This window comes from Nicotiana tabacum, chromosome 6 (assembly GCF_000715075.1).
Source record: "Nicotiana tabacum cultivar K326 chromosome 6, ASM71507v2, whole genome shotgun sequence".
Lineage (NCBI taxonomy): Eukaryota > Viridiplantae > Streptophyta > Magnoliopsida > Solanales > Solanaceae > Nicotiana > Nicotiana tabacum.
In genome coordinates this window covers 212,392,634-212,413,772 of record NC_134085.1, presented here as the reverse complement: position 1 = coordinate 212,413,772, position 21,139 = coordinate 212,392,634, and the positions used below count along the sequence as shown (strand labels likewise).

The following is a 21,139-nucleotide window of genomic DNA, read 5'->3' as shown; positions in this document are numbered from 1 at the left end:
TACAAATTACAAATTGGCAGGAAAATAAATTGAACTTCGTAGGCCTGCAGCTGAACTCAGTAGCTTACAGCTACCACTCCTATAATACAAAAAAAAAAAAAAAAAAGAAGAAGAAGAAGGGGAGGGGGGGTATTATAACAAAACCCAGCTGGGAAAAAACTGGCGGGAAGTTAGTTGATTGGAGACAAGTCTGGGAGAAACAGAAAAGGCCCCCGCAACCAACAGTAGTACCCCACTTCCTTGCCGCGGAAAAGTTGCAACAGATTCATATTTCGTTGACTACGTGGCATCAACAAAGTCGAATTCACAATTGAATAACTATAAATTAATCCAAGAAAAAAAAAAGAATAAGAAGAGCTATAGCCTATACGTATATATTACGCACACATATAATACATACGTACTGCTCAGAGGCAAAACAGAAAATCACACGCTAATTTCCGCACAAACCTCTGCGGGATTCTCATTTCCCTTCCAGACGTTTCGATCCGATGACTTTATCAAATTCCCTATAGAAAAAAATCAACGAACGCTTCGCTTTTGTAATCAAATCGAGAATTTAAGCTTCAAAAATCCGTCAGTATTTCATCTGTTCATTGAATGTGGAGCCTAAATTGACATCGACTTCTTCCAGAATTTGGCAACAGTGAGTGCACTTTTACCTGTATTGATCTTCTTTAAGCACAAAATATGAGTTTCGTTTTCATTTTCCTTGAATTGCATGTACTGCTTAGCGGTGTTCTCTGTCGCATGCATAGGTCACACGTGTATAAATTGGTTTGCATTTACCTAAACCCTAGCTCCTTGTTGGTTCTGATTCTGTCTGTCTGTTAAATTTTGAACTAGAAGATAGGAAAATATAGGAACATGTTTTTTATTTTGTTTTCATATTCTTACGTGATATTGATATGTATTCGTGACTATTGTTAGGGAGTTGTGGTTATTTGAGTATTGGATAGAATGTGGATGTTGTCAGACCAGTAGTTCTGGATATCCAAAGAAGTTTTGCTTAGATTTTAAGTGTAATTTTTACATGCTTTGCTGTTTCGTTTAATTATACTTGATTTGTTTGAAAAGATGATACAGCTAGTGGAAAGTAATCTTAAGTCATTTTTTGGTAATTCAGTACAACGATAAGAGAAGCCTGCGTGTCATCAACTGCAAATATTTCTGTCTCTATTTTGTAGGAAAAGTGCCATTACTTAATAGTTCGTGTCGAGGTTCTTCAATTAATCATTTTCCTTATTTTACGCTTTTACTCGTGTTTATTGGCTCTTTCGAAATACTCTGTATGATATTGATATCCTCTCTTGAAGGAAAATTTTGTGAAGTCTTCCTATGGAGGAACCATGGGGACTCTTTTGTCGTCTACCAGATGTTTGGTATTATCATGATCAAAGAGCAAAAGTTCATATAACAGCTTAATGAACAACTTACGGAGGAACAGTCTTGGAGAGAGGAATGTGGAACAGGTGATGTATATTGCTAAACTTATCTATTCTTTTCTGCTTATGAACAGAGCGGATATTGACGAAGGGCAAACTCTCACCACCAATGTAAGAAAGCTAGCTTCTTATTCCGAAATCAAACTAGAAATGTTTGTATCATTTAGTCAATAAAGGAAAAAAGAAATACAAATTCAGGTAATCGAAGTGAGCGAATCCTACTGGTTCACATAATCAGCCAATGAATAGAACCATGACAATAATTACGTCAACACCTATGTTTTTGTTTTTCAGACCTTTACATAATGTTTGTTTATCAAGAAGAAGGATGCACAAAGTGAGAAGGTTGAGTATCTTACATGTGTTAGTTGTCAGTGGTCTTTTTTTCCCTTGCAAATTGATATATTAACCAATGGCTTTAAATACCTGCATTAAACCAATACATCCATTATGACTGTTAACTATAAATTCTTAAACTGGAAATCAAACTTAAAATAACATAAAGGATGCTTAGTTACTTCTTTTTCTGGGTGCTGCACCACAAATGCCTATTTAATGTACTGCCTGTTGTTAATTGGTGTTTGATTTTTTTTTAAAAACCCTTTCGGGAGAACATGTAAAGTGATTTATATTTTGTAAAAATCTAAAAATGTTATTCTCCTTTAAGAAGGAGAGAATACTAGCATTGCAGTCACAAATTAGAACCTGTTGGTTGAACTTCAGTTCCATATACAAAAGTCTATCATGAGTTGACATGGGAAGATCAATGGACGATTGACATGGTAGTACAGTTGTGCACGGCAAGGACATGTGATAGGGAATGCAAAACATACCCATATTGAAGTCTATTAATTCATATTAAAGGAAAAAAAGGTCTACAGCGTAGTTGAGATCGTTTGTCCATTATAAGTGTCCTTACAGTCTTAGCAGTCATAGCATGAACATTTTTAGTTCTTTCTATTGCCATCTTTTAATGGAAAAATTCCAAAATTTTAATACCTAGATATTATTCAGCATATGTGCTTATGTTATCATCCAAAATTTGGCCACAGTTAACTTGAGCAAATGCAATTGTTAGGCTTTTGTTATCTGGGAAAGAAACTATTACAGATGTAGAAAGAGTAGCCTAAATATGTGGATCACAAAAGTTCTTTGAAATTTAAACTTCAAAAGGTTAAATGTAGAAAGTAGCTTCTGGTGTAGTTGGTTATCACGCTAGTCTCACGCACCAGAGGTCCCAGTTCAAGCCCGAGCTCAGACATTCTTTTACCTCATCCAAAAAAAATGTAGAAAGTAGTTCTGCATACTCTTATTATTCTCTTACTGAATTGCCACAATCTGGTGCCCCTGATGAAAATACCAATTTGAGTGGCATATTTTCTCCGTGTGGAATATCAGATAAAAGGAGCTTATAAATTTGTACTCCACCCATTTTCTCTCTCTTGAATATACTTCTTTCCCTGTTCTTTTTCAGAACTCTATAAACTAAGATTTGGACCTTTAAGTTTCCCTTGTTAAAGAGTTGTAAATTTTATAATTCTCTTAAAAGCCATACAAATCAATATTATTGATTTGAGGAATGAGGGGGTGTATCTGTTGCTGATAAGGTAAAATTTCTATAATGAGCTTGTTTGTTATCTTCAACCTACAAATCCTTGTTTCTGCAACTTGCAGGCCATTACAGCCTTAAAGAGAGGAACATATCTACTGAAGTATGGACGCAGAGGAAAGCCAAAGTTCTGCCCTTTTCGTCTTTCTACTGTATGGGTTTTGCATTATTTTGTGCATTATTTCACAAATTTTTTGTTCTTTTTCTCTAGTTTGCTTCTCCTCATGAGCATACTCTCTGTGAACATCCATTTATCTTTCGAATCTTCATTTAACAACTCTAAATGCCATGTATCAGGCAAATATAGTTTAGAAATAGCTTATTCGTCAAAGTTTCGGCAGCACTCAAAACTGCGCTGTCATAATGTTCAGATTGCTTCGACAAAACATCAATTTCTGAATTACCTGAATTTAACTTGCTGGAAAGGTCTATTGCATTCAAGAATTCACAAAAAGAAAATATCGGGTGAGAATAGCTGATAACTTAATGATCAAAAACTAAGACTTGAGGGATCAGTTGGCTATCTGAAGAATTGTGTTTTTTATCTTAGTAAGGAACAAAATTAGAAACATCTTTTATATACATTTATATTACTTGGAAAGGGAAGAAAAAACACGAAGCAAGTTTGAGAAGCTAAAAAATATTTTGAAACGTGCTTAGAAGGAACAAGTGGAACAAAATAGCACCGGGATTGGAAGGGCAGGTAAGCTAGGAGTAGGGAGAAAGGAGAACCTGTAAGGAGCTGAGAGAAGGATTAAGATACATGCAGAAGAGAAGTGTGGTGGGGAGAGTTGAAGAGGGGTTGAAAGAGAAGGGTGAGAATTTGAAAAGGGGTAGGAGAGTTATGGTAAGAAAAAGGTAGAGCAGTAAGAGGGTAATTAAAAAACTTCCTTAGGATTCCTTTTTCATCTCTTTGTCTGGCCATGAAAGTATTACAAACTGGGATTTCCTTATGTGAATGTGAAAATGACATACCAACAAAAAAGGAAATGCTATGTTCATGCTGGGGGGTGGGGGTGGAGGTAAATATGGTTGACATAAAGTGGTTTCTGACTTGTGGAGAAGCCTAGCAACTGTACAACTAGATAATATCATCAGCTTATCTTAAACTGATGTTTAAATAGATGTGGTTGGATCTTCAGCCTTAAAGCGTAGGTTAGGTAAAGCTCTACACTTTCATTTTGATGTTTCTATTGTTCAAGTTACATGGTTGCTCGGTGTAATTACTTGACCTCTACTGTGATATTCTTTCTTGTGCCTAGAGATGAGTGAGTCGAAGTTAATGAGTTGGAACTTGATAAGAAGGATGTGTATAGCATCCAAGATCAGCTCTATGCTTCTACACACTCATACACACGCTAACACACAAGGGTCCTATTTTTCTGCTTCAAAGAAGGGGTATCCTCTGAAGTATCATCCATCAACTGCTTCTCATGGCTAAATTTCAGGATGAAACAAGACTGATATGGTATGTTGACAAGGAGGAGAAACAGCTTCAATTGAGTCAGGTTTCAAGGATTATTCCCGGTCAACGAACTGTAAGACTTATGCTATCAAGATCATGCACACCAAATTCCATGCTAACCAGTATTGTGCAATTGATTGCATTTTCTATCTCAAATGAATTGTAGGCGATTTTTCTGCGGTTTCCTAGACCTGAGAAGGAATATCAGTCATTTTCACTTCTATATGGCAAAAGTTCCTTGGATTTGGTAAGTAATACTTACAGTCCAAAGAGCATGTCACACTCCCTTCCAAGTTTAAGCACTTGCATAAAATTGAATTCCTTCACTCACAAATTGCTTTTTGAGGAGCAAATTGTCACCAACCAGTTGAGATATAAACTAATTAGTAATTACCCATGTACTAGTAAGTTGAGATCTAGAGAACCCCTAAGTTTTTGGCTTAAGAAAGATTAGTTAGTACTGGGATGAAATGGGCATGACGATTGAGCCATAGTTAATTGATTGCTTAACAGACAGTTTTGGATGCTTTTCACATGTAAAGAAGTATTTTTTTTTTAAAATGTTCTCTTTTGAGGTAAAAAAAAATTGTCTCTATGCATTTTTACTTCATACCTCAGTTGCCTTTTTTGTTTTAGTAAATCTGTGAAATAACCTATGCAAGTAGTATGAGGAAATGGAAGAAAATTGGAAATTGTATTATTATGCATAATTGCAGATAGGAGACATTTCTTATGTTGGTCCACAACTAGCCAGTCTTCATTCTTCAATGAAGTGGCTATATTTGCTATAACTTTGTCTCAGACATAGACAATGAACACCTGTGGCTCAGTCTGCAGTTCATCTGTATTTTCATGATATATGAACTTTGAGTCCTATGCTTGCTTGGAATAATATGTTGTAAATTTTAGTAACTGCTCATTTTATTGGTTGATATACAATATTTAAGAAAGTGCATATCGTTGTACTTGCATATCGTACTTCGCTGATATTATAGAGATGCAGATGCTTGTATCCTTCATATGGAGTGAGAATTGACACTCTTTACATTCCATAGACAAAATGGGTTAATGAACCAGGACAATATGAACCTCTGTCCCGGAAAAAAGTTAATGCTCATTAATGGTTAGATATGGTTTCCACCTATGTTGCTCGGACTAGGGTGCGGGTACCCAATACGGGTGGGGATCTAGAGGTCGGATTCTTCATCAATTTATTTTTAATATTCGGGGGTATAAATCCGACTATGGATGCGGATGCTAGGATAAGGTCAATACATGTATATACGACATATATAAATATATATTTCGATTAATCAATACTTCAAGGAACGGCACATGACCGTCTTTTTTTCGATTGAAGAGTCTTTCACGTACAACCTCTTTTCCTGCTACACCCGGAACTCTCTTGCTATTACCCGCAGGGAGCGCAGCAACACGGGGAGCTGCTTTGGGTATCTCCGAGGACTTGATTGACTAGATTTGGTGTGGATCTCACACCCACACATATACCTATGTCGAATCAACACGGGTGTAACAGAGATTTTGAACGGTCCGAGCAACATAGGTTTCCACAAAGATCATCACTAAAGCATGTGTTATGTATTTCCCAAGTATATGGACTAGTACTCTCAGAGTTAAGAAAATAGGCGGACCCGGAATACCATGATTTTAATCTACTCCATTATTATTAGTACAAAAATGAAGATATCCAGAAGAATTTTATAATTTTAGATGATAGCAACAAAAACTGAATTCTTCGGCAGATCTGCAAAGATAAGGAAGAGGCAGAAGTCTGGTTTGTTGCTCTCAGGGCTTTGATATCTCGGGTTAACTGTCAAAAGTGGACAAGCAATATAGGACATGATGCCACATCTTCTGAAGGTTCAACTGCTGTGACACAACGAAGTTCTCACTCCGCTTTGTCAAGTAGTAGTGGAAGCAGCAGTACACCCTATGAGGTACTTACTGTGCTTTTCTTGTTAAGTTGATTGATTTGTGGTCTTGACTCTTTTCCTGTTATCATGACAGGACCCAAAGAAAAATCAATTGGTTTCAGTTCCATCTCAGAGTCCCCCAAAAAAGAGATTAGAAAGAGCATTCTCTGACTTTTTACTGTATAATGCAGCCGCACAATGTTCTTCCCAAAGAGGTTTTGCCGCTTGTTCCCTCAACTCAAGATCATACGGGAACTTAGATGATGAAAATGGGCAGAGCTCTGCGGATACTATCCGATTTAGTTTCTCTAGTGCCATTAGTTCATCTAGCCAGGGATCTTCTTCCGCAACTATTGATACCCTTTGTGACATTTTAATATGGGGAGAAGGAATTGGTGATGGCCTGCTTAGTGGTGGGATATGCGGATGTGGAAACGTTGAAACTGCAAGAAAGGATGCACGTTTGCCTAAGACCTTGGAATCAGCTGTATTACTTGATGCTCAATATATTGCTTGTGGAAGCACACATGCTGTACTAATCACAAAGCAAGGAGAAATCCTTAGTTGGGGAGAGGGGTCAGGTGGCAGACTAGGGCATGGAGTAGAATCTGATGTTTCTAGCCCAAAACTTATAGACACTCTCTGTGGGTTGAATGTTACATCAGCGGCATGCGGAGATTATCATACTTGTGCCACAACAATCAGTGGAGATCTCTATACATGGGGTGAGGGTACCTTTAACTTTGGCCTCCTTGGGCATGATACTGGAATCAGTCACTGGACCCCCAAAAAAGTAAAGGGTCCTTTGGTTGGTAAGCATGTCTCATATGTCTCTTGTGGTCCTTGGCATTCGGCTGCTATAACATCAGTTGGCCAACTTTTTACTTTTGGTGATGGAACTTTTGGTGCTCTAGGTCATGGGGATCGTAGTAGCACTAGCATTCCTAGGGAAGTTGAAACTCTACAAGGACGAAGAACAGTAACAGTGTCCTGTGGGCATTGGCACACTGCAGCTGTGGTAGAGTTCTCTTTTGATGATTCTAGCTCTTCTAACTCCCCACCTCGGAAGCTTTTCACCTGGGGAAATGGCGATGATGGACAACTTGGACATGGAGATAATGCTTCTAGGCTCGCTCCATGCAACATTTTACAGTTGGATGACATTAACTTCTGTAGAGTAGCCTGTGGCCATAGTATTACAGTTGCTCTGACAACATCAGGACAAGTATATACAATGGGGAAAGCTGATTATGGGCAACTAGGAATTCCTGGAAGTACTGGGAAGTTCCCTTCTCGTGTTCAAGGAAAAATTACAAATTGTTTCATCGAAGAAATAGCTTGTGGCTCTTTCCATGTTGTGGCCTTGAGTTCAAACTCTCAGCTTTACACGTGGGGAAAGGGAGGAAATGGTCAGCTAGGACATGGGGACAATCATGATAGGAACACTCCTACACTGGTTGAAGCGCTGAAAGCAAAACAAGTAAAGCATGTGGTCTGCGGAAATAATTTTACTGCTGCCATTTGTCTACACAGAGAAGTGTCTGTTGCTGATAATTCCATTTGTGCTGGATGCCAGAGTCCATTTAATCTCAGACGAAAACGTCATAACTGCTACAACTGTGGGCTTGTCTTTTGCAAAGTGTGCACCAGTAAAAGATCCGTAAAAGCTTCTTTGGCTCCAAAAATGAACAAGCCTTATCGAGTGTGTGAAGATTGTTTTACTAAATTGAACAAGGGGTTGGATACTGGATTAACTTGTCTACCACCGAAGGCCACTATTGGAAGCTTACAGAAGAATACTGGAGAGAAGGTGAAAGAGGCCTTGCCTTCCAAACAAAAAGGCCTTCTGTCTAGGCTGTCCTCATTCAATTCATTCAAGCAGTCTGACAATCAACATCCTAAAAAGAACCAGAAGCAAGATTTGAACTCCGGCCAGTTCTCTCCAATCTCCAATAGAAATACTCAGTGTGAAGTATCTCAAACATCAAGCCCATTGATGTCTTTTTCTGATTGCCCCGAAAAATTGTCTGTTTCTTTTGTTGGATCAACAAGTCATTCTCAAGCTGGCTCTCCTGCTTCTTTGGAATCAAGTTCATCTTATTCTGTGTCACTGAGATCCGCTATTGCCGCACAAGCATATCACGAAGTGGACCTTGATGATTCAGAACAAACAAGTGAAAGTCTGAAAAAAGAAATTTCAATATTGAAGGAGCAGGTAAAAATGGTCAAGATTCTTTTTATCAAGCCTCTTTATTGCTGCATTCTGTCATGCCTAAAAGAATCATTGAAGTAGAAAACCAGACGTCTAATATTAGAATATCAGAATTACTTATCACTTATTTTCGTTTCTTCTATATGTGAGAATTACTATCATTAGAGAGCATATGGTATGGCTTTGACACTTGTTATGGAAATTAGTGGAAGCATCACTCACTAGTCAATGAAGGAAAAAAGGACAAAAGAAGTATATAAAGGGGTCAGGCTACATGTGGTTGACAGTAAGTTATTTCCAACTAGGATATCCTGGTTCGGTTTCACAAGGTTGCTGTTACTTGTTGTCTAATTGTGTGTTCATTCAAAAGTTTTGATTGTAATTTACTATAGATTTCCTTTTCTGAGGTACTGTTTCAACTTATATATCAACTTTCCCTAGAAAACTAACTTGTCGTGGATATAGTTTCCCTATAGATAATATCTCTTTGTGGATATGGTAGCGGCTTCTGAATACTATGCTGCTGGACAATTCAATTTCAGAATTCTACTTGGTTTCATTTCATGAAGATGTTACTTTGTCATTCTCCTTCATCAGACATATTGTATTGTTAGTATAACTATAAGACCAGCGGCGGAGCCAGAATTTTTACTAAGGGGTGTCAAAATGTAAGAAGTAGACACACGAAGAAGTCAAGGGGAGTCAACATATAATAATATATGCATATAAAAAAATTACTGAGCTACATAGTGTAAGTTTCGGGATGAAGGGGTGTCAGTTGACACCCCTTGAAATAAGGTGGCTCTGCCACTGCATAAGACTAGATATTTTTAGAACATTTATCCTGCATCAACTTTTCCAATGACCAACTGATTAGAAACAGAAGCCAGCTTAAATTAATTACATTGTATTCAGTGTTACTTCTCCTTTCAAACAAAGAAATATGTAGTATAAGTTGATCTGTACGTGCTCTATTGAACCTGAGACGTAACCCATGCAGGTAGAGATTCTCACCCAGAGATCTCTTTTCTTAGAGGCTGAGCTTGAGAAAAAATCAAGGCAACTTCAAGAGAAAACTGAACAAGCTAGAACTGAAATGGAGAAAAACAATGCTGCAAAGGAAGTCATCAAAACTCTAATGATGCAGGTACATATTTGTTGTCCTATATATTTCATTACATCCTTAGTCATGTTCTGCAGTCAATTGAAAATGTTTATATTATCCATTAAAGTGTACTAATTATCAATCAGATCTGAAAACCCGAAATTTCCTGTTGAAATTCTCTGTTTACAAAGAAATCAGCATTCAGTTTTTAGTTGTTTATCAATACATCCAGCAGCATCTTTTATTTGTCCAAAGTCTGAACACAAAAGCCTTGTGAGAAAACAACTCCAATTAAGTACCTGATAAATAGTTTTAGCATTTAACTTTAGCAGAGAGAAAGAAGAAAGGAGAAACAAAAAGATCTACGTAAGAGGTATGTGGAATTGATAGTAATGAAATGCAAAAGCGAATAAGTGCCCAAACGAAACAATAATCGCAGCTATTAGAACTGATAAACAAAGCTACAATATTATATTCCAGTTCAGTTACTCTGGCGAAGCTATATTTTTCCTATTTTCTAATGGTATGTTCTTAGAGTGGAAATCTAGTTGTTGCAGCTTAGCACCATAATGATTTTTATCTCAAGAAACTTCGACAATATAGGTTGTGGTTACAATTGCAGATGATGGAGATATGTAAGTGGAAACTAAGGCATACATGCATGATCCTTTACTGATGCATTACATGCCTGAGTGCTTGTTGATTTCGGAAAACACCCTCTTAAGCCCTGCATCTGGAATTATTCTCTCCAAAATTCATGAGCAAATTGTGGATAGCTCCAGCTTTTATTCATTCCACAGAGGACTTGGTTAACACTTGGGACAGCTTTCATCCCCCTTATAGGTCTCTATCGTTATTTTTGGTCATTACTATTCATTGAAGCATTCTTATCGTTGTCTTTTTTTTTCCTGGATCCTCTGCTAGGTAAAGGGCACCACTGCAAAAGCACCTAACGATGCTTCTGCAGAACATCTGATCTCACTGATGACACCTACAGTGCCTTGAACCTTGTTTATGGAAGGAGTAAACCAACTAGCTAGGATTTCATCACACTCCTATTCTTTTTGCAGTTATCTGCAGACAACTGAAGATTTATGGTAGGTTTCGAGATTGATTCTCTACTGATTTAACTTTTGTATCAGTGAGTGGTCAATTATGCTTTAAAAAAAAGTGGTTGGTTATAATCTGGATGGAGTTTTCTTGGGGTATGGATGTTATATGCATCTCTGTGTATGTGCAGCTGTAAATGTCATCACTGTCTCGGAAAGCGTATCAGCCGTGAAAATCTGAAAACATGAGATGCACGCCACTGATTCAGGGGAAGGAGTCTTATTACCCGTACAACTAAATGTGATCCTAAAGAAGCTATCCCTCTATCAGAAAGTGTACATTCAATTTTGCATATAGAGTGGAACTCATATCCTTAGTACACATTAGGATGAACGGAAGGCTGCTGTTTGTATGAATAGGTGAAAGGAAAATGAAAATCGCGATAATGATCAACAGTTTGTGATATGAACTTCATCGTTTGAACTCATTCAGCTGTTGAAGTAACCCTTTTTTTCCACTTCTCGCGTCTTCATGCCGCTCTCCTTCTCCCAATTTTGTAAAAAGGTAAGAGCATTTTATTATATATAAAAAAAATCAACACTACGAGTATTTGATCAAATGTATGAAAGCAACTTATTCCAGTAGAATTCACAGTTCTAGAATTGTTTACCCGTGTACTTTATTTAACCATCAGCATCTTTGAGTCTAACTACAACAACAACAGCGATCTAGGTAGGGTAGTGTATATGCAGCCTTACCCCTACCTATAAAGGCAGAGAGGTTGTTTCCGAGCATCTCTAAGTCTAATTCCCAAGTTAAAATGGTGGCATTACTTTTCACATGTCGCTAATCAGAAAGTGCATTGTTGTGAAAAAAAGTGAAGGTGGTACTGGTATGTGGTGGCTTCGAATGGTTTACAGAAATTGAAGAATGATATAAGAGAAGTTCGAACTGTTTTTTATGTATGAAAAGTTTTTAGCCAAGTTAATCCGTTGGCGTTCTCACTGATACAATTAGATGGCTACTCGATATACCAATTAGGGATGCAAATATCACTTATATCGTTATGCCAAAAGGAAAAACGACCTTATAATCCACTCACTTGACAATCCAAGGATACAAAACATCTGGGCCAACAGTTTTGGATTCTGAGAGCAACCTGCATTCATTCTTTCAAGTACTTAGGTGTACATGAATCTACTAGGACTACATGTATACTGCATTCTTAATTTTGTTATATGCAGAAGAAGTGAATTGGATTCACATTCGTCTTTTTCTATTTTGTTAGATGCAAAGTTTACCATACTCTTCCAGATATTCATTGTTTTATTGACTGCATTCTCTGTCAAATCTTTTTAACCTCATCAGTAGTTATACTCGCTTTCCATAGGCATACACTCATTTGCTTCTTTTAAATCATTACCTTCACCTTTCAAACTTGTTCCCTAACTGGCATAGCCATGGACGACGCTGTATTTGTGCGGGCTCATGAAGAATGCTGCAACTTGTATTTGTGCGGGCTCACGATGTATTACCCGACATGGACACACGAAGCCTAGCTTTTTTATTGGAGCATAATGTAAGGTGAAGTCTTCTTCAATTAATGTTGTCATTGTGCTAATATGTCCACTTTTATCTTTGGAATATTTTTTATCCTATGGGACTGTCAGAATTTCATGTGGAATCACATGATAACAAGCATCAGCGTAATGACAATGAGTGCATCTTGTTTTCTGCTTTATGTCCATTTCCAAGTTCTTTACATTGGGAAGTTCTTTTCTTGCTGAGGAACATCACAGTTCAACTAGCACAACTTATAGTTTTGGCTAACGGTCAGAAGATTGGTGTAATCTATCTCTACTGCAACACAAGTAATTTAACTGCTGCCTCAATATGGATAAATGCTTTCTCTAGATGTATAAGTGACAATGTATGAATTTACCACTATCTATTGTTATGGATGTATATTCTAGTTCTAGGAAAGGGCACTGAGGTAATCTTTGTCTAGTGTATTTATGTATTTCTTTAGAGAGGTCTATAAAGATGCAAAAATGGTAAGATTATCTTTATTTTTAGATCGTTATAATATCTCTAATAACTTACACAATATAAAAAAAAAATGAAAGAAAAAAAAAAATATGTCACCGTAAAGGTCATTGCAATTCAGTATTAAAGCTCTTAGCTTGTCCAGAAAAACAAAGATTCAATTTTCATCAATTTTTTTCAACTGCTAGACTTCCCCTTTAAAGTTCGATCGAGCTTTTATTTCCCTTCATCTCCATAGACTTCTCCCAAAAAGGGAAAAGTTAAGAAAACCCCCCGTTCTTGAAATTTGAAAACTAACGAAAGAAAGGGAAGAGAAAACTGGAAGGGGAAAAAACAAGAGGGAAGATAGAAGAGAAAATAGAAGAAAACTTCGATTTGCCCCGTTCGCCAACTTGTTTTTCTGTTCCTTTTTAAATTAAATCAAACAAGGGAAAAAATCTTGTACCTTCCTTTTTTTTTTTCCTATTCTTCCACTCCCCTTTCCAGTTCACTGACTGTTTATTTAATTATTTATTTTGTGGAAGATATGTACTTTGCATGGTACTCTTTCAATTAAAGATGACTAATTATGGTCACTAGACCATCCAAATACAAATTTCTCTTCACTTGAGATATCTCCATCAACTAAACACTAGAGACAGATTGTTCATATGGCACCAAAAAAAAACATTGGATGTATAAAGCAGAAGTCTGGCAACTTTTCACCAAACGATGGCAACCCACTACATTTAAGAAACTACTGCAAGCAATTCTTACTTATCTTCCACTTCAGCCCTCACTACCATCCACAGATTCACTTGGAAATTCTTGAGCTTCTGCCAATGCTGATTCTCTTGCATCAGCAGCATATAATATCTTTTTCACTGCCACAGCCATCTGTGAAATGTATAAGCCCGACGACACTGATTAGATGACTCGTAATTCATGTTAATGACAGACACTTTGCTTTTAACGGAGATACAGAAGGAGCAGTATGGTCAGCATTATGCTAAACATAATTGCCAATCAATCCACAACCACTTACTTAGAAATCTGTAAAGTATCATACATGATGCCAAAGTAGTGAAAATGTCTAAATAATGGGCAAAAGGAGAAGACATAGGATCAAATAATTTCTCTACAACTCTTTCGATAGCCAGCAGAATCCTGAAGAAAGAAAAGTAAAATGAACTACTCCCGATAAATACTCTCCTGACCATGTTATACACGTGACAACTACAAAACTTTAACAAAGCAAAATCCAACACAAGCAACTGAACAATAGTATTTATAAAGTTATTTAGGGGTTCAGAACTATCAGTGGTTATGTTACTAGAAGGGAGGCACAATGTTCTTTTAGCCCAATAAGCACAGAATTATAATTACATATATGCTGATCCTTCCCAGCCATGTTTGTTTGTGGCAAATCAGTTAGACATGCACAAGTATAGATGGATCAAAAAGAAAGGTAGCTAGGCAGATACATCATAAGCATTCTCTTTTGGTAGAGATGTGGGAGAGAAGAGCTTACCGGGACATTATCTAATTCTGGAGTCTGACAGAGTATCTCAATATCTCGTAACTTTGCAAAATAAAAATCTCTTTCTTTTTCCAAGTGGTCAACAGAGAGCTTGAGATCAGTAACCTGGATGGTTAAAATATGAGTAACAAGCAGTCGAAGTACTACCAGGCAACCAAAACAGTGAGTTAACAGCACGAAAAGTAGAAATTGAGAGTTATATGATAATATCACAGGAGTGGATACTTATTACCGAAAGAGAAAAACAACAGTAGTAACAACTATACCACAATCCTGGTCTTTGGGATCAGTTGTGAATCCGCAATATCCACTCGACTCCATTTAGGGCTGTTTCTTCCACTACTCAATAATTATCTTTTAGGATAAATTAGGGATTCTCTTAATGGGAATTCTTTTAATCTTGACCTATTCTTACACCGTCATATAATCTCCAACCAAACATAAAAGACTCTTGACAAACAATGAACCTAATGTCAAAAAGAAAGAAAGAAACAAAAAGTAAAACCAACAGCAGGAGACACGATCTCCTTATACTCAACCAAACCATATCCTTAGCTTCGGATGTAGTTCACAAAAGTTCTGCAAGATCCTTTTAGAATAGGAGTACCTTTGACCATGCAGAAGCAAGTACTGTGAATGAATTTACGCTGGCTTCAATCAAGCTTAATAATGCTTGAACGTTGGAACAGGCAATTATTCATTCACTCAATCAATCTGCCAAACCATAAGCAATAAGTTTTACACCATCCAACTTCACATAAGTATAAGACTGTTACCTCCTTTGACAAAGCTTGAATCTCTGCTGAAGAATTAACCACACCCATTACTGGACTTGATCTTCCTTGTTTTATTCCTAAAAAAACACATAGTTTAAGAAAAACATCGCTACAGAAAATACAATAAGGAAAATATCATTGTCGCTAACCTGTAATCCTAGTAATGCCTTCCCCTAATCCAGGGTTATGACAGTTGTTTGTTTGCAGTGACTTTGCATATCTCTGAGAGCCCTTCACATTTCGTTCCTTCCCAACCTTGCTTCTGCGATCCAGAGCATTATAATTCCTGCAAACGTACAAAAAAGGAGAGATAATTAAAGGGGATATTGGCATCTAAGTTCTAGAGCAACAAAACACTTGATTATTTAAGAAGAATCACATACTCATTCATAATGCCACCATTTACAGACTCACAGTAACGTTTCAGCCATTGCAGAAACTCCAAGTTATCCAAAGGACGGCCCTTAACAAGCCTGTTAACTTCAATATGCTGCAAGCAAATTGGAAACCAACTAGAAATATGGCCAAAAAGAAAACCATCTAGTTCCACTCAGATCTTGTGACGACCCAAAGGGTCATCACCTGTTTTCTTACCCATTATGTGCTTCCGAGGCCTTGAAAACTTCATTTATAGTCGATTCGATTTGCGTGCGCAGTCCGGGCACGTAGCCAGAAAGCTTAAATATGAAATTTTGTGAAAAATGCTATGTTTTGATGTTAAAATGAATAAATTTGACTTAGGTCAACATTTTGGGTAAACGGACCCGGACCCGTGATTTGACAGTCCCGGGGTCCGTAGGAAAATATGGGACTCGGGCGTATGCCTGGAATCCGAGGTCCCTAGCCCGAGAAGTGAATTTTTTTAAGGAAATTGTTTTTTTTTGAAAATGTCTAAAGAAATTGAAATGAAATTTGATTAGAACAAGTTGGTATCGGGCCCGTATTTTGGTTCCGGTGCCCGATACAGGTCTTGTATATGACTTGAGTCATTCCTGTGAAATTTGGTTAAAAACGGACGTCGTTTGACGCGATCCGGACCTTAATTGAGAAATGTGATATTTAAAAGAGTTTTGAGAAATCTCATTGATCTCGAGGTTTAATTCGATGCTCGTGATGTTATTTTGGTAATTTGATGACACGAATATGCCCGTAGGATGTTTTTGAGGTTGTGTGTATACTTGGGTTGGAGTTTCGAGGGCTCGGGTGAGTTCGAGTAGGTTCCGGGATGCCTTAGGCTTAGAAAGTCAGATGTTGCATGTTCAGGAAGTTGCAGGCCTCTGAACCCTTTAGTGCGGTCCACGAGAAATCGCGTGCGACCGCGGAGGGGCCAGTGCGGTCGCGGTCGCCTTTGTGCGGGGCGCGGTGGAGGCTGTGCGGCCGCAGTCGCCTTTGTGCGGTCTGCACAGGGTGCTGAACTGCAGGTCTTCAGGGAGGCCTGTGCGGCCGCAGTCCGTTTAATGCGGTCCGCGGTGGAGCTCTGCAGCCGCAGTCCTTTTAATGCGGTCCGCAGTGAGGGTCTGAGAGGGGTACAAATAGACGGAATTTTCAGTTATTTTTCACTTTTCAAAACCCCAAAAACATAAGAGGCGATTTTTCAAACAACATTTCTTCTCCAAATCAATTGTAAGTCATTTTTAACTAGTTTTCTTCAATCATTAACATCTTTTAACATGATTTCAACTTAAAATCAAAGATTTTCACGGGGGAAATTGGGTGTTTTGGGTAGAACCTAGGTTTTCCAAAAATTGGGGATTTGGACCTCAATTTGAGGTCCGATTTCAAAACAAATTATACATTTGGATTCGTGGGGGAATGGGTAATTGGGTTTTGGTCCGAACCTCGGATTTCGACCACGTGGGCCCGGGGGTGATTTTGACTTTTTGGGTAAAACTTTGGAAAACTCATTTTCATGCATTGGGGTTGATTCATTTAGCACTTATTGATGTAATTAAGTAACTTGTGACTAGATTCGAGCGGATTGGTGGTGGAATCAAAGGGTAAAGCTATAATTGAGGCTTGAGTGGTGTTCAAAGCTTCGAGGTAAGTGTTTGGTCTAACCTTAGCTTGAGGGATTAGGAGTTGAGTCTTATTTGCTACGTGCTAATTGTCGAGTATGACGTATAGGCGTGATGACGAGTATCTATACGTTGGTGTCTAGCATGACCGTGAGTCTTTATATTGCGGATATTCTGATCTTGTTGTATCTTTCATGCCTTAATGATGATTTCTATATGTTGTAAAAATCATGTGAAAGAAATGGTGATCTTTGAACTTCGAGGAGCATTGGCTCGAGTTATAATACGAATTGTGAAAGTATATGAGACAATTGAACCCCTTTGGAGCATTGACTCAAGTGGTAAAGTGAATTATAAAGTAAGAAGTGAAAGAAAGAGAAAGAGTTATTGAATTGTCCCCTTACCGGGATGTTTGTTGCTTTGTTGATTATCTCTCTTGCCGGAATGCTGAGATTATTGATATTGTTCCCTTGCCGGGATTTCTACCATTATTTGTCTACTCCCTTGCCCCTTTGTTTGTGATTGTTGTTTGGGTGAGGAAGAGTGTTAAAGTACGAAGGGTGATGCCGTGCATTGTTTGCTATTGTGAGGAAAGAGTGAAAAGCACGAAGGGTGATGTCGTGTCGTACGATGTACCATCCTGTACCGATATTCGTTGACTATATGGTGAGGAAAGAGAGTAAAAGTACGAAGGGTGATGTCGTGCACATTATTATGATACGATTGATTTGGTGAGAACGAGAGTAAAAGCACGAAGGGTGATGTCGTGCACATTTTTATTATTGATATTGTTTGTGTGAGGACGAGAGTAAAAGCACGAAGGGTGATGCCGTGCAAATTGTTGATTTCTGATTATTGTTGACATTCTGGCTTTGTTGCTTCCCCCCTTTTATTGAAGTTTTCTATTTGGAACTGTTAGCTCCCCCAACATGTTTTCCCTTCCCACACTTACTGGTTATTTCCTATATTTCTTTTTTGTTGTACATGTATATATATTTGAACTGCACAGGTTATTTGGTAGTCTGGTCCTAGCCTTGTCACTACTTCGCCGAGGTTAGGCCAGACACTTACCAGCACATGGGGTCGGTTGTGCTGATACTACACTCTGTGCTCTTTTGCACAGATCCAGGTATTGGACAGCAGCAGTAGCGCAGGAGCCAGCCTTCAGCACACCGAGATACCGAGGTAGCCTTGCAGGCGTCCGCAGGCTCGGCGTCTCCTCTATCTTATATTCCATTCTGTTATCTCATGTATTCGAGACAAACAGTGTTATATTTCTTTCAAACGGTTGTATTTAGTACTCTTAGTAGTTCGTAAGTGATGTGACACCAGTTCTTGGGTAGAGGCATATGTTGATTTCCGCATTATTGTTCAGCTTATTTAATTTAAATTTTCCGCTTTAATTCCATATTTCCGTTGTTATATTAATATTTAACGCTTGATGTTATGCTCAATAAAAAGGATTAAAAATAAAGGAGTTAGGGATTTAGGATTTGTGGCTTGCCTAGCTTCTACGAGTAGGCGCCATCACGGCTCCCGAGGGTGGGAATTCCGGGTCGTGACAGATCTCAATAGCAGGTTATTTTGTTTTTAGAAGGTTTACTCTTGACTGCTGAATACTTCATTAAAAAGGAAGCTGTGCAGGTAATATAGAAGAGACAATGTAAAAGGAATCTTGTCCTCAAAAGTTTCTTTATTAACGTGGGATTACTTTAGAAGTTTCTTTATTGTTGTTATTTTATTTGTAATTCAGAGATAAGAAAAGCACCAGTATGATCCAAATAGCTAAATGCAGAAAGGTGAAAACTAGGTGAGACAATGATGTTGAAAGATTAAACTGCACTACGACAATGATAAAATTCAAAAGAACAATCCCCCTTTGCTCTGAGAGGTTTGTACATGGAATGAAGGGATCAAAACTGTTTCACTCAAGAAGTTCACATAAAAGTTGAAATGTGATTTGTTTACCTTGTCAATTTTGAGCTTGTTGAAAACATCTTGCAGCACTTTGTAGTTCTGGATCATGTCATATTCAGTCTTTGCATCAAAGTTGACCTGTAACGAAATATGCTCCATCAGAGATGCCATAACAAATCAAACATGTTCATAATAGGACCACTAGAACATCACATGGCAGTAATCACCTTATGCATTGGAACAGCTCCAGGATAGGTCATGTCCATCATTTGACACTGCACAGCCCCAGATGCAGCCTAGCATAATAATTTTGTGATTCAAATATGTAATTAAAGCATTAGAGGAGAAACAGAATCATCAACATTCTTAAAGGTAATTATCAATTGGGGTAACTATACTGTATCCCCTGTAATGCTTACAAGTTAAGTAACTGGATAAACGAACATTGCTAAAATGTCGGCTAATCTTTTCCACTCATTAAGAAAAATGCAAGCTAGAACTTTTAAAGCAACTGTAATACTAGCTCAACCCCACTTCACAAATAAATCATATAGACATTTGCTATTTGAAAAGAGAATGTGAACACCAATTAACAATTTAATCTATTTTAAGGAACCATATCTTCTTATAATGCCCAAAGTATTTTAGTGAACAACAATTGACTAGACATCTTTGGTCATACATTCCACAATGTCCAGAGTTTCTCAGTGGAATCTCCTTGTCCATTTCATTTTGATTGGACACTTTTCTCATATGACCATATTGAAATCTAATTTCCCCAAAATGCATCCCAAAGAAGAAAAAAAACAACAACTATGCCTCAATTTAACCAGTTGAGTTCGCTCTATGAATATCAAATATCCAATTCGCTCCATTTGGACCGTATCACCCAACTCTCATGCACAATTGAGGGATAATTTCAAAACAGAAGGAAAGTTTGAGGAAAGGCACAATTTGGCAAGAGGTGAACGTGATTATTGTTTCATTACCCAGAATCCGACAGAAAATCTATTTGGAAAACCAAATAATATTAAAACCTATAACAGATTAACAAAAAATCTGGAAAATCACCCAAAACACATTTGAGAATGCAAAACAAGAAAGAAAATGAGCAAGGGCAGGTACCGTACGTACCTCTTCAATGCGAGTGAGATTAAGGTGCAACCTGGCATTGATCCAAGACAACAATTCATTCCTCCCTACAAAATACGCACTATCCATTATCCCTATATTCGCCATTCTCCCTTCCTTCAATCCAACAATTCCTCTAATAAGACTTTTATATATAGAAAAGAAACAAAGCAAGTCACATACATATATGGAATGAGAAGAAAGAGAGAGAGTGCGTAAAGCAAGGAATTTTGTATTTCAAATTACCCTTTTAATATAGCCGTTCCGTTTTATTCATTTGGAATTTGTTAGCCTAACCCATATAGTAAGTGACTAATTAATTACTCCATTAATTAAATTACAAGCAAGCGAGGGAATTCAATTCTTTCCTCGAGGAAATAATATTTTATGTTTATCTGGTTTTTAATTATCATTAATGGATTATTATTATTATTATTATTATTATTATTATTTAAAAGAAAATGAAGGGATGGTTAGGGATTGGGGAAAAGAATCGTTTGCTTTTTTGTTGATTAAAATAGAAAGAAGAGCGGACTGCAAGAGGGGAAGCTTTTTCGTCACTTTCGTGTTTGGTTTCTGCCATTGCCAATTGGCCATTTACTTAAGTTGGGTGGGTCCCAATTGACTTTGCCAAAAATTGAGGTGTTTGACCAAGCTTTTGGAAGGGAAAAAAAAAGTGCTTTTGTGGAGAAGCAGAAGCAGTTTTGGAGAAACAGAAAAAAGCAGCTTCTCTCCAAAAGCACTTTTTTGATAAGCACTTTTGAGAAAAATACATTTAGAAACAGTTTTTTAAAACTTGGCCAAAACACTAATTGTTGTTCAAAAGTACTTTTCAAACTAATTAGTCAAACACAAACTGCTTCTCACTAAAAGAACTTTTGAGAAAAATATTTTTAGAAAAAAACACTTCTCAAA

At 37.5% G+C, this 21,139-nt stretch overlaps 2 protein-coding genes across 5 annotated transcripts; one reads left to right on the top strand and one right to left on the bottom strand.

The window, feature by feature from the left end:
* The first annotated feature begins 404 nt into the window (after positions 1-404).
* On the top strand, positions 405-12,494 carry LOC107793216 (PH, RCC1 and FYVE domains-containing protein 1-like). Of its 4 annotated transcripts, XM_075256647.1 has the most exons (11): positions 405-646; positions 1,317-1,472; positions 3,120-3,206; positions 4,503-4,592; positions 4,686-4,766; positions 6,283-6,477; positions 6,548-8,668; positions 9,666-9,812; positions 10,393-10,613; positions 10,695-10,867; positions 11,011-11,287. In XM_075256647.1, the coding sequence occupies exons 2-9, from the start codon at positions 1,425-1,427 to the stop codon at positions 10,444-10,446; spliced, it is 2,823 nt and encodes a 940-aa protein (XP_075112748.1). In that variant the 5' UTR covers positions 405-646; positions 1,317-1,424; the 3' UTR covers positions 10,447-10,613; positions 10,695-10,867; positions 11,011-11,287. The 4 variants fall into 4 exon arrangements, with proteins under 4 accessions (XP_075112748.1, XP_016471004.2, XP_075112747.1 ...); XM_016615518.2 differs by lacking the exon at positions 10,393-10,613 and having other exon boundaries at positions 11,011-11,421; XM_075256646.1 differs by lacking the exons at positions 10,393-10,613; positions 10,695-10,867; positions 11,011-11,287 and adding an exon at positions 12,279-12,493.
* A 1,140-nt stretch (positions 12,495-13,634) lies between these two features.
* LOC107793217 (microtubule-associated protein RP/EB family member 1B-like) lies at positions 13,635-20,332 on the bottom strand. The gene is given in 8 exon segments (NM_001325560.1): positions 13,635-13,742; positions 14,377-14,490; positions 15,162-15,238; positions 15,311-15,447; positions 15,545-15,651; positions 19,145-19,231; positions 19,321-19,389; positions 20,228-20,332. Coding segments are annotated over 8 exon segments (804 nt in total).
* Between the last annotated feature and the right edge of the window lie 807 nt (positions 20,333-21,139).